We start from the raw sequence: 12,200 nt of genomic DNA, 5'->3' as shown, positions 1-12,200 counted from the left end.
TTGTTCTTTAGTGTTGACGAATTTGTCAACACTAAAGCTAAAGGCTGTCAAACGAATTTGTAATGTTGAGCAGTAAAATCCAATGATTTGAATGTTTTGTTGTAGTCTTGGAATTAGCAAATTTGCGTATTGAAAATAAGATCGTGGAATTCTTTGGATATATTTTCGATTGTTCGTTGTATGAGTTGTTGCAACTTGTAGCTGGCTTTTAAAGAGTTATTAGAAAGTTTCTAAAGGGGGAAGGACTGTCATGTCTACCTATCTCAAGAGATATTAATTATTCTGCCTTTTGGCTTGGTACCTTTTATCTGTTCGTACCTACGGTATTTCTGAGGTATAAGTACTGGCTGCAGTTGGCGCAGAAGGGGGACTTCCCTAACTGTGGACTGATTAACATATTATTTTATTCTTTATTTACAGGATATAAAATGGCCAAGAACGTGGAGAGCAAGAGAGTGAAGCATATAGACATCAAGCATCATTTTCTGCGAGATCTTGTTGCTGCTGGGAAGTTGCTAGTCGAACCGATTGCGAGCGTAAACCAACTAGCTGACTTCTTCACAAAGGCCTTGAACGTTGGACGATTTGAGGAACTTCGGAAGATGCTAGGAGTGTCCCAACGAGAGGGGGTGTAAACGTAGTAGCGTTTACTGACGTGAGCGCCCGCACTATTTTTTCAACCCCATTCCACATCAAGACACCGAAGTGTACAGACCGTTTCCTGTTAATAAACCTTGTTCGTTATTGTTAGAACCCGTGTCCTGGTCATTTCTCCCAGCCCTATCCGCCTCAGATTCCATCAGTGTCATTCAGCCGCTCCACAGTTATTTTCGCCTCTGCCATATTCACAACAAAAAAACTCACGAACTATATTCAGTAAGTCAATTCAAAAATCCTAAACTTTTCAGGGGCACGGTATCAATTATGAAAACCTACGATTTGGCTCCTCACAGCCGCAACAAGCGTAATAACAATAACTTTAACACGCACCAATGTCAGCTATAACAACTAAAGTTCACTTCCGCACCACAGACAATCTGTGTCCGCTTTCAAAGTACCAAACTCGCGCAGGATCTTCTTCCTTACTCTTGGACCATTACCTGTTGAAAATTGCTACACAACAACAGTGGAACACCCGCCAGCCGAACCGGACATACTACGGGACTTTCACGTGATTGGAAGAAGACACCATGAATACAGAATAAAACTATAACTATCTTTATTGTGGTTAATAATTACACGGAACACTTTACTTCGACCTGATAGCCTCACTGCTAAAAAACAACAAACGATCAGCACGCCAATTCGGTTGACACCGAGAGGCAGCACACTCACATTTAAAGCACTAGACTACAAGGGGTCGGACACTACACGGTAAAAAATAAGCACCATGCTATCAATAGCTCTGCACTTGGATTTGCACTACTGTTGAATCTTGACAAAATCAAGGTAATAGCACTTGAATTCAACGTTGCATGTTTTGATTTGAAATAAAAAAAAGTTAAAATAAACATTTCCGCCTGACCCAGATATGAACCACGAATCTTCGGAGTGCAAGTCTAGTGTCTTACCTCGACACCAACTCGCATCTGTTGAAAGGGGTAGAATTGCTCTCAATCGGTTTCTACAACGAGCTGTCAATGATTGCTTTCTCACAAAAGACATGATGTTCAAAATCAACGACTTTTCACTTCAGGGTCTAGTTCGAGAGACAGTAGATCAAATCCAAAGTTAGAACTCTTCAAATCATGGTGATTGGTGTTTTGAATTGAGTCAAGTGATCAATCTATTCAATCGAACGTGCTGATTTTTTACCGTGTAGCTTTCTCCCAACATATAGAACATGAACAGTTTTGAAAGGCAATAAAGATGATCAAAACAAATAAAATACTTATGTTTTTCAATGTTCTTAAATTTTAAAATGAGTTTTGAAAACTCTGTCCATTTATATTTCTCGCATAATCTGAGATAACGCCCTAAAAGCCATTGGTAACCATGTATGTAGCTCGTTGTTTCTGAGCAAATTAATGAGTAAGCATCCAAACCAACACCACTGACAGGTAGAGAATGATCCTTTCTTCACGATAGAGTTGTTAAATAACGTGTAAATCCATTCAAATGCTCTGAAACAACGAGCTACACACATGGTTACCGATGGCTTTTAGGGCGAGATCATAAATTATGCGAGATTTGTTTATTAACTACAATTTCTTTGAAGCAGAGGGAGAATGTGAGCTGTAGAATCCACTGCGTCGGAGGGCTCTGCACAAAAATCATTGCCTCTCTTTCACTCTTTCAGGAAACTTGTAAACAACAAGGCCAGTAAACATCAAAATTCCATACAAAATCAAAACAGTGCAGAGGCCTATAGAATTGGTCACAGCAAGCTGGTTGGCATCTCTGAATGATCTCACTACTTTCACTTGCCTCCAATATATTATATATGTGCTATAGCCCCGAGGTCAAGCTTCTCGACAACCGATCTTGAGGATCGAGATGAGATTCCCGAGTTCAATTATGATTCTTTTTTTTCGAGTGTAACCAATGTTTATTATTTGCAGCACAGAAAAAGGACTAAAGGTGCAAATCACTACCTTCGCATTTCACTTCATTCACTTAGGAGTGGGAGAATTTTTTGAGTCCTATTGATTAAGACTCAGCCACACTTTTGAACAATGAATCGTGATGGTGATGGCCTTAAGTCATTTGGTCCAGGGCAAAAACAACACTCTAAATGAACTCCCGTAATCAAACTCTGATCCTTAAGATCAGTAGTCAAAAAGCATGACCTCGGGGCTATAGCACTTATGTAATTGCTTGGCATCAAATGCAAATGTTGTTTGAAACACGACTGCGTTGATGACATTTGATAGCTGTTTTCTTCAATCATCATCCATCATTGGAAAAGCAAAGCTACTATGTTCAATTTTGTAACATGTCAGCAATTGCGCCATTTGGCAGCAGTTCCAAATGCAGGGAATGAGGAATGTCGTATTTCCGATGATTTTTTACAATTTATCTGTAATTTGGATACAAAAATGATGTACTACAATAATGTTCAGAAATGACAAAGGAATAATACTACGATTGAACTTTTATGATTAGGCATGAGGTTAAGAATCTCGTAGAATAAAAACTAGAGAAATGTATGTTTTACAGGTACTTTAATGAACAGAAATTAATTTTATGAGGTCAAAACCATCTCTAATCGGCATACAGTGTTCTCAAAAGTTGTAAAGTACTAATAATACGTTATAGTGGTGTTTATTTTGATTTTCGTTTTTCCAAATTCTGGTTAGAATTTTTTAAATGTAAAAAATAGCCAAAAAACACAAATTCGACTTGAGGCACCTCCTAATCTTCTCCGAATTGGATGAAAATTTGTCTGGTAATTTGTTTTAGTATTGCAACTAGCAGTGTTGTGAAAAACTCAATTTCTTACAACTCACGCTTGAGATTTTTCATGCGTGAGTTATCAATCATGCAACTCAGCAGTCAAAAAATCATGGATGAGTTGGCTCACCTTTTTGACTCATTGTCTCGTATTTTCACAGTTTACTCACACATGGCATAATTTCTTGTTAGTCTGGTAATATTATAGTATTCCTTTCTAACGTAAACAACAACATTCGGGTTTCACGAGATTTTGCCGGGTTTTGCGACTGAATCATTTTTTACGGTTTGAGTTGATTGAGTTGATTTTGCATCAAAATCTCAAGCGTGAGATTTGCGAAGCAGATCTCTAATGAGTTTGCTCTCACGGGAGAGCGTATTGATTGAAATTTTGAGTGTGAGTCTATCAACACTGGCAACTAGGACTAGGGGGTGACTGGTTGAATCCCAGACATTTTGATTTTTGTGAAACTGTCTAATCTAGATTCCTTTGTTGCAATCTGGAGTTTATTGTGAGGGAATGGAGATTCTCTTGGAGAAACCTGGAGAATATGTACATTCTTTTGAGAACTCTGCAGACTCTTTGGTACACGGGAAAAAATTCTGTGGTAAAAATAACTATTTTAGCTGACTACGCCCATTCTTAAAACTACCATGAAAATTCAGACCAATTTACTATGTTTACGGTACACCCCACCGCAGTACTGGTACATTTGACAGAAATAATTTACAACACTCTGATTCCGACTACAGACATAGTAGAATCAAGCGCAATTCTGGTCTGCTGAAAAATGCCGGTGCGAGCGCTTAAGTTAACCCCCTAAAATGGTAGTTCTTACCGCACAATTTTTTTGCGTGTAGAATCTGGAGATTTCTTTGAATAAAGTTGGAAAATCTACAAATTCCTTTGAGTACTAGGATGATTGCTTTGTTGTATCTGGAGATTCTACCACGGATAATGTTATGTGATACTATTAGCATACAAAACTCAACACGGATATTTCTCATGACTTCTTTATTACACACTGGTGCTCAATTGGCTGCAATATGTAACTTTAATGCTACTATGGCTGCATTAACCCACCTGTGACAGCAACGGGCTGTAGCCCATCTGTAACCTCAACGGGCTGCAACCCATCTGTAACAGCAACGGGTTGTAACCCATCTGGAGCAGTAACGGGCAAACTGACTATGTCTCCCTGTCTTTTATGGCTTTTCAAGTGCCGGTTCAGATGATCCTTCTGACTAAACAAGAATCCACAAACCGAGCAATTGAATCTCTTGATCTTCCTGTGCACCACATCAACATGCCGCTTAAGGCAAGCTGAAAGCAAAGGTTCGCAGTTAGAATGGAACGTTTGGGGCTTATGATGGGACTTACTTTTGCTACTGAACACCATCTGGCAGATCGTGCAGGGTATGGGTTCAGTTCTGGTGTGCTTCTCGTGCACATTCTTGATGTGTTGATTGACTTCGTACTTGGAGGCTTTCTTTAGACCACAATGTTGGCACTCAAAGTCGAATATACCCTGGTGGCGTTTCATGTGGTTGACTAGTTTGGATCGGGTGTGGTACTTTTTGGGACAGAAAGTACAGTTGTAGGGAAGTTCCTCCGGATTATGAGTATACTTGTGCCTCTTTAGGCCACCATTTGTCGTGTACGAATTTCCGCAGGTATCGCAAATAAATGGTGTCTGTTCAGGCATTTGGTAGTTCGGGTCGTGGGTTCGTAACCGGTGGTTTTTGGCTCCCTGTTTGGTAGCGAACACCTGCTCACACCCTGGGAATCCACAAGGAATGGCGATTTTGGTATCGGTGTGTTTCTGGATGTGATGGGTTTTGAAGTTCCGGTAGGTAATGAAGCTCTTGCCGCAGAGCTTGCACAGGAACGGCTTCAGGCCTTCGTGAACACGTAGATGAGCCTCGAGACGATGCTGGTAGAAGAACTTCGAGGGACATTTTGGACAGTCGAGGAATTTCATGGGCGGTTTTTTGTCCGCCTTGCTTCGTTTACGTATTCGGACTCGCGTATCTCGACGTTTCTTCTTAGGTTGCTAAAAGACGCAAAAACGTTGTATAAGTCTAAGAGAATCACGTTTTATCGAAATTCTAGAAAATACTTACTGGCTTTGATTCTTCGATTTCCGGCTCACTTTCATCATCATCATCATCATCATCGTCGTCTTCATTGCCCTTATCGGCATGGTTAACAAGAAAATCTTCATCATCTTCATCATCATCGTCGTCGTCATTATTGTTATCATCTTCGTCCTCGTCTTCTGAGTCATCCTTTTTCAATGGATACTCTACCTTCGTATCCGGTTTGATCAAATTCTCGAGAGATTCATCTTTAGTGGAGGGTTTTGGAAGGATGCCAAGTTCGTCATCACCTTCAATTTTCACTTCACATAACAGGGTTGTGTCTTCTTGCCAAGCTTCAACTTTCTACAAGATGGGAAAATACATTCTTAGACGTCTATAAGTTTGTAAGGAGTTGTCCATAAGCCACGTGTTAGATTTCATCTTTGTCGCCACTAAAACGTATAGAGAAACTTAGTTTTGAAGTCGAAAGAAGACAATGTTTTACTCAACGACTTATATAGTCTGCATAACAATAGCTTCTGATTTGGTATTACACCCGATTCTGTTTTTGCACGGGGGATGCGTACCGTTCAAAAAAAGTTTTCAGTTTTCCACATGAGAATTTCATTGCTTATTTTCTCATTGTTATTGAATTGTCAGATAGGCCCTTATCGCGAATCCCTCTCGATATCAAACACTATAGTGTATAGTATACTTCCAGTAATGAAACTATAATACGAAAAATCCAGAAAAAAAACCTAAGAATTTTCCAATACAGTTTTTGTACAATCTCTGCGGGAGTAATTTTTGGAAATATCGTAGAAGAAATCCATGATTTAAGTCTGAATGAAGTCCTGAATGAAAATCTCCAAGAATCCTAAAAAAACAGGGAATTACTGGAAAATTTCATGGAAGACCTTGAAAATCATTGGCTTGAGAAGTTGAAAAAACCTTCGGAGTAATTTCTAGAGAGATTCTTTAAGGAACTCCTATTTAAATAATGGAAAATTCCATGGTAAAGCATTGAATACATGCCTGTAAATCTGAGGGTTTTCTTTAAAAATCTCAAGAATAATCTTTGCAGGAATTTGAAGTAGCCTTTGAAGACATCCTTTAAATAATATTTGACTGAAATATTTAAGGTATTTTGAACGATAATTTCAGAAAGTTGAAAAACGCAAAAGATTCACTGAATAAATTTCTGAAAAAATCTACACGATCTACGCGATTATTTGAGAGGAAGAATTAATTAAAGGAATTTATTAGAAATTTTCGTCCAGTTACATTCACACGGACTACTCTAGAAATATTCGCAGAGACTATCCAAAGATTTCCTTAAGAGCTTTTTTTTTTCATTGATTCTTTCGCCGATTTTTCCAGTAGTTACTCTGGCATAGCTTTCAAAGATTTCTACAGTTCTTACAAGAAAATCCTCGAAGATTCGACCTGGATCTTTTGGCGAAATTTGTTGAGGAAGGAATTACTAAGCCGATTTTTCAGTTTTTCTTCCAGTCATTTCATATGGATTCCTTCGCGAATTCATCAACCTCCGGAATTGCTACAAAATTCCATCAGGGATTATACCAGGAAATCTATTGTGAGCTCTTCCAGGAATTCCTCCAATAGGTTCATCTAATACCGAAGTAAATCATGGATGTGCCACTCACAACATATATTGCGATTTTGCAATACCTATCTAAATTTCTACATTTGTAGGACACACAATTACGTTCATCAATTTCACCCAACTGATCAATTTCACCCGTATTTGCGGTACCATGCTGGACAGCACTTACCACATCCTTCAGCCGGTGATATGTTTCAAGACATTTCCTCCGAAACCGATCGAAATGGTTGAGCTCGGTTGTGCAATCGCCACAAAATATCATTACACCGGAATCCATGACTTCGGATAGCTAAAATTGAAATAATATTTATCGTAAACTTTGGAAGGTATTTTATTCGACCTACCTGTACTCCGGTCAACTTGTTGTAGATATCGATAAGAAGACTGATGTTTTCATCCTCATCCTGACTAGTGGCGGCACTTCCTCCGCAAGCTCGGCACAAGTCCATGTTAACCGAGCAGAGCTCGATCCGGCAGGATCGAATCAAGCTTCAAACGATTCTGAAAAACTTCAAAAAACAAAACTCATTGCGCTTTTTTGTTCGGATTCGATTGTTTTCGCTTTGCTAGAATTCAAGGCAGAAAACTTACTCTGCAACTCACGAAAAAGACGAAAACAAAAAGCACACGTTAAACGAAAATCCACAAGCAATAGGGTTTTTTTTTCAATACACTCAAAATAATTTATGTTATTCTAACAAGAATTTCGAACACACGGAAAAATTGAAAGAGATGAATTTTGCTTGACATCAATTGGGGTATCCAGTTTTCTACATATGATATTGTCAGTGCAGACAATAGTAAGAACGAACACAAACTTCGCTCAACTATTTCGAGAGACCAAAACGTCGCTGGTCGCTGGCGACCTTTTCATGTTAGTGCTCGAGCGAAACAGGCTATTTCAACGCGTCGCTGGAGCACTAAACTGCAAAGCGCTCAACAGTCCAGCGACACGACAGTTGAGCGACGTTGCAGCGATTACTCGGATGCACAATATTGACTTCGCAGCACCAAACCGTAATCGCGCCTGCTCATGAGGTGCGAACTTTTCTAGATGCGAAGCTAATGTCAAAGTCGAAACAATGGCTCGGCGCGCCGCGGCGGCTGTGAACACTCCGGGCGGCTTTCACGAATGTAAATAAACGGCTTAACGGATCTCTTACACACTATGTCAATAATGACGAAAATGAAATAAATGTTGTGCAACTTGAGATAATTACGTTTCATATGTATAAATTTCACTTTAAAAGGGTAGCATTTTCATCAATTATTATTCGTAGGTCTCTAGTCTGCCTGAAAATACGAATCAGTGATGTGAATTCCCAACTATTCAGCTGTTTGTGATGTTAGAAATTAGCAACGTTTTTATACTATGTAGTGAGTAATTTTCTTTTAACGTGCAATTAAGTTCGCAGCTTCCAAACTGAGCTGCGATCGCACTTTGGATTAAGGCAAAAAATACAATAGTACGTTAAAATTGAAACAGAACCCAACATTTAATTTAATGTACCCTGGAACCAGAGACAATCTATGTTCAAAACACGTTTGAAGTTAGTATGGAAATCACACCTCGATAAATCATACTACGGGACGAACTATCATTATGTAAACAGAAATGTCAATGAGTGTACAGATTGGAATCTTCATTAATCACTTCCCGATCAACCATTCAGTGTTTGTCGATAGCGATCGATATCAATTCGATTTGAATCGTTTGCGATCGCCATCGCTGGACAAAGATCTATAAAGAAATTGTTACACTGGTTGATCGGGTTATGATGTCTGTTGAAATCAAAGCAACTCAGCAATATTTGAAATCCGTATTATGTACAGTTAGTTTCCCTGTTTCTATGATCATTATATTTAACAACTGCATAGCAAGCATTGTGGTATAAATATCACCATGTCATCAGAACCGATTTCAGTTTTCCAACAAATTAAGATGTTAAAGCTTTTATATGTTTTCCGTACCGGACAGAGGGATTGATGATCGGACGTGATGAGAGGGTTTTTAAAAGAACTTCTGCTTCAAGTGGAGTATCAGAACAGACTGAAGTATGATTTATTTTTTTCTCTTGTTCGAGCCCTTCGGCTCTCGCGCTCGTTCGTCCGATAGACGAACGTCAAATGACACATCGTTAGGGATGCTCATAACGAACATATCAATTCTTCCCCCTTCACGAAGTTACAACTATTCAGAATGTGAAATTATAATCAGAAAATACAATAAACTATGTATAAGACAAGAATCGAATTCAATGGTAATTGATCTGAAATTAATCCGAAAACTTTAAATTATGCTAGTTGTATTGATATTCATCTCTACGATTACTTTTCTTCGAACGCTTTGATCTACGGAGCTCAACTATATCGTCAACAGGAATCGGTTGCTTCCGCTTTCGACCTCCCTTCGGAGCCTGTATCTGTGGATCATCGCCCATAGGCGGCGGCTCTACGTCGGGAAGAATCATGCTATCGTCGTGTCTACCGTTTTGCTTCTGCTTGGTTACCAAAACGTCGGCCCTTGCCAGGTTGTATCCGCCTTACAGATCCTTATCTGCGTTCGATGGGCCATTGCGACCACGTTTCCAATGGAAATCCTATTATGTTCTTATCTAGCACAACCTTTGCTTCACCTCTGCAACTCAACCTGAGCGCTCGTCGAACAAGGTAGACCGGATGCCTGAATTCCTTTGAATTAACCGAGGACAATCGTCTTTCAACTGTTTCTAGATTTCACAGCGTCGAAAACCCTTTCGTTGACCCAACCGAGAAATCTATCGGAAGCCACCCGAAAAACTCCACCGTGAGCTTCCGAACCTTTGCGACGGCTTGGTCCTTCTCTGGCTGCTAAACGAGGCTGCTGAATCGTTTATCCGGTAACCGGTGCCCGTCCCACGGCGAAATGAAGCACTTTGGTGGTAAAAATGTGTATTTTCTTCCTCACTTTGCACGCGAAAGCTATTTACTCGTCGACACTTTTATATGTTTTCCGTACCGGACAGAGGGATTGATGATCGGACGTGATGAGAGGGTTTTTAAAAGAACTTCTGCTTCAAGTGGAGTATCAGAACAGACTGAAGTCTGATTTATTTTTTTCTCTTGTTCGAGCCCTTCGGCTCTCGCGCTCGTTCGTCCGATAGACGAACGTCAAATGACACATCGTTAGGGATGCTCATAACGAACATATCAAAAGCTAAGTATGCTGTTTCGCTCAAAATAAGTAAACAAATTCCTTGAATGAATGGGTCAAGAAATTTCCTACAGAGCGCCTCTTTGAAATGACATTTCTTCTTCTGCTATAGTATTTTCTAATGCTAAATTAATTTTTGGAGAATCTTTGGAGATTTACTTGATGGGCTACAATTCGCTACGACGAATCTGCGCCAAATGGATGAGTCTCTTCAACTGGGCCAATCGCTTCCAGTCGCCCTGAACGTTAAGTGCCCTTAGGTCCTCCTCAACTGCAAAAAGCCATCGTGTGCGCGGTCTACCGCGAAGTCAGCGGCCTCGTCCGGGTTCTCTGTTGAATATTATCTTTACTTTGCTTGTCGTTCTTCCAGCATACGGGCAACGTGAAAAACGTGACCCAACGCAACCTGCCGTGTTTTATGAGCTTGACAATGTCCACCTCCTTTATACACTTGGTACAACTCGTGAATCATGCGACACCGCCAGATGCCGTTTTCTAGTTTACCGCCGAGTATTGTATCCAGCACTTTACGTTCAAACATCCCGAAAGCTCGCCGGCCGACTTCGTTCAATGTCCATGATTCATGGCCCCATATAGGAGAACCGGAAGAAACTGTGTGTTGTATAACGCGGATTTTGTTTTCGTTTGTACGATACCGGGCTTTAGCTGGTTACGGGGCTCGTAGAAAGCCCTACTCGCAGCTGAAATACGTCTTTTCCCCTCGCTGGTAGCATCATTATCGCTCGTGTTCCAAGCTACACACATTCTTCTACCACTTCAAACTTTACTCCACCTAGCACCATTTCGCTAACACGTCCGAACCCACGTTGACCACCAGCTATCATGTACTTCGTTTTTGTGGTGTTGATCGTGAGTGCAATCCTCGCTGTCTCCGTCTTGAAAGGCACGAACGCCTCTCCCACTGTTCGACGGTCAATTCCGATGATGTCTATATCGTCCGCAAAGCCAAGAAGCATATGAGAACGAGTGATAGTAGTACCGCTTCTCTTCATACCAGCTCTCATGATAGCACCTTCGAGCACTATGTTAAAAAGCAAGTTAGAAAGAGCGTCACCCTGTTTCAATTCATCTAAGGTTACGAACGATGAAATAATTTCGTCCACCACCGGCACACATGATTTCGATCCATCAAGCGTTGCACGAATCAGTCTAATCAGCTTCGCCGGAAAGCTATGTTCGGACACAATTTGCCACAGCTCGTTTCTCTTTACTGAATCGTACGCTGCTTTTAAATCTATGAATGGATGATAAGTCTGCAAGTTTTATAATAATCACTGTGAATATTACTCGAGATAGTAGCGTTGGAACCTCAAGGATTGGGCTCAAGGATTTCATGGAGAAAATTCTGAAGAACTTCATATTAGTGTATTTTGAAAAACTCGGTGGAGGAATTTACGGGCAATTTCTTGGGATAATTGATCGGTGTTCAGACAAGATAGATCGAATAGATAAGTTCCCTTGGTATAGTCTGACTAAACACCGACCAAATGGTGGAAGAATCTTAGAAAGAATTCTCTGTGGTAAACACTAATAGAAGAATTCCTGCAGCTTTTGCACGTTTTTTTTTTAAGAACATGTTCAACAGTGGCGTTAGAGTCTGTCGATGTCTCTCTAAAATTTTGCACCAGGATTTCTTGAAAGCAAAAAAGAGACATTAGTAACCTTTTTGAGTATAAAAGAGATTTCAGAGACCTTCCATTAAAAATATAGAGACTTTTTAAGGACTTGCATGAAAATAGTGACCAAATCTCTAAAAAGAGATATGCTACCTGCTGCAGTCCTGACATTTGGCAAAGCGTGTTTTATAGATATAGACCTCAATCAATAGAGAAAATACAAACAATTGATCAACCGAAATATGTGGATACAGAAATGGACTAGAAG

At 40.0% G+C, this 12,200-nt stretch overlaps 1 protein-coding gene across 1 annotated transcript; it reads right to left on the bottom strand.

The window, feature by feature from the left end:
- Positions 1–4,389: 4,389 nt before the first annotated feature.
- On the bottom strand, positions 4,390–7,701 carry LOC5563814 (zinc finger protein 2). Its single transcript, XM_001648050.2, has 5 exons — positions 7,447–7,701; positions 7,272–7,391; positions 5,518–5,838; positions 4,775–5,447; positions 4,390–4,717 (listed from the first exon to the last, which is right to left on the bottom strand). Exons 1-5 carry the CDS (start codon positions 7,549–7,551, stop codon positions 4,458–4,460), a joined length of 1,479 nt encoding a protein of 492 aa, XP_001648100.2. The 5' UTR covers positions 7,552–7,701; the 3' UTR covers positions 4,390–4,457.
- Between the last annotated feature and the right edge of the window lie 4,499 nt (positions 7,702–12,200).

This window comes from Aedes aegypti, chromosome 3 (genome assembly GCF_002204515.2).
Source record: "Aedes aegypti strain LVP_AGWG chromosome 3, AaegL5.0 Primary Assembly, whole genome shotgun sequence".
Taxonomy (NCBI): domain Eukaryota; kingdom Metazoa; phylum Arthropoda; class Insecta; order Diptera; family Culicidae; genus Aedes; species Aedes aegypti.
The sequence above is the reverse complement of the archived record's forward strand: the minus strand, read 5'-3'. Positions and strand labels throughout refer to the sequence as shown.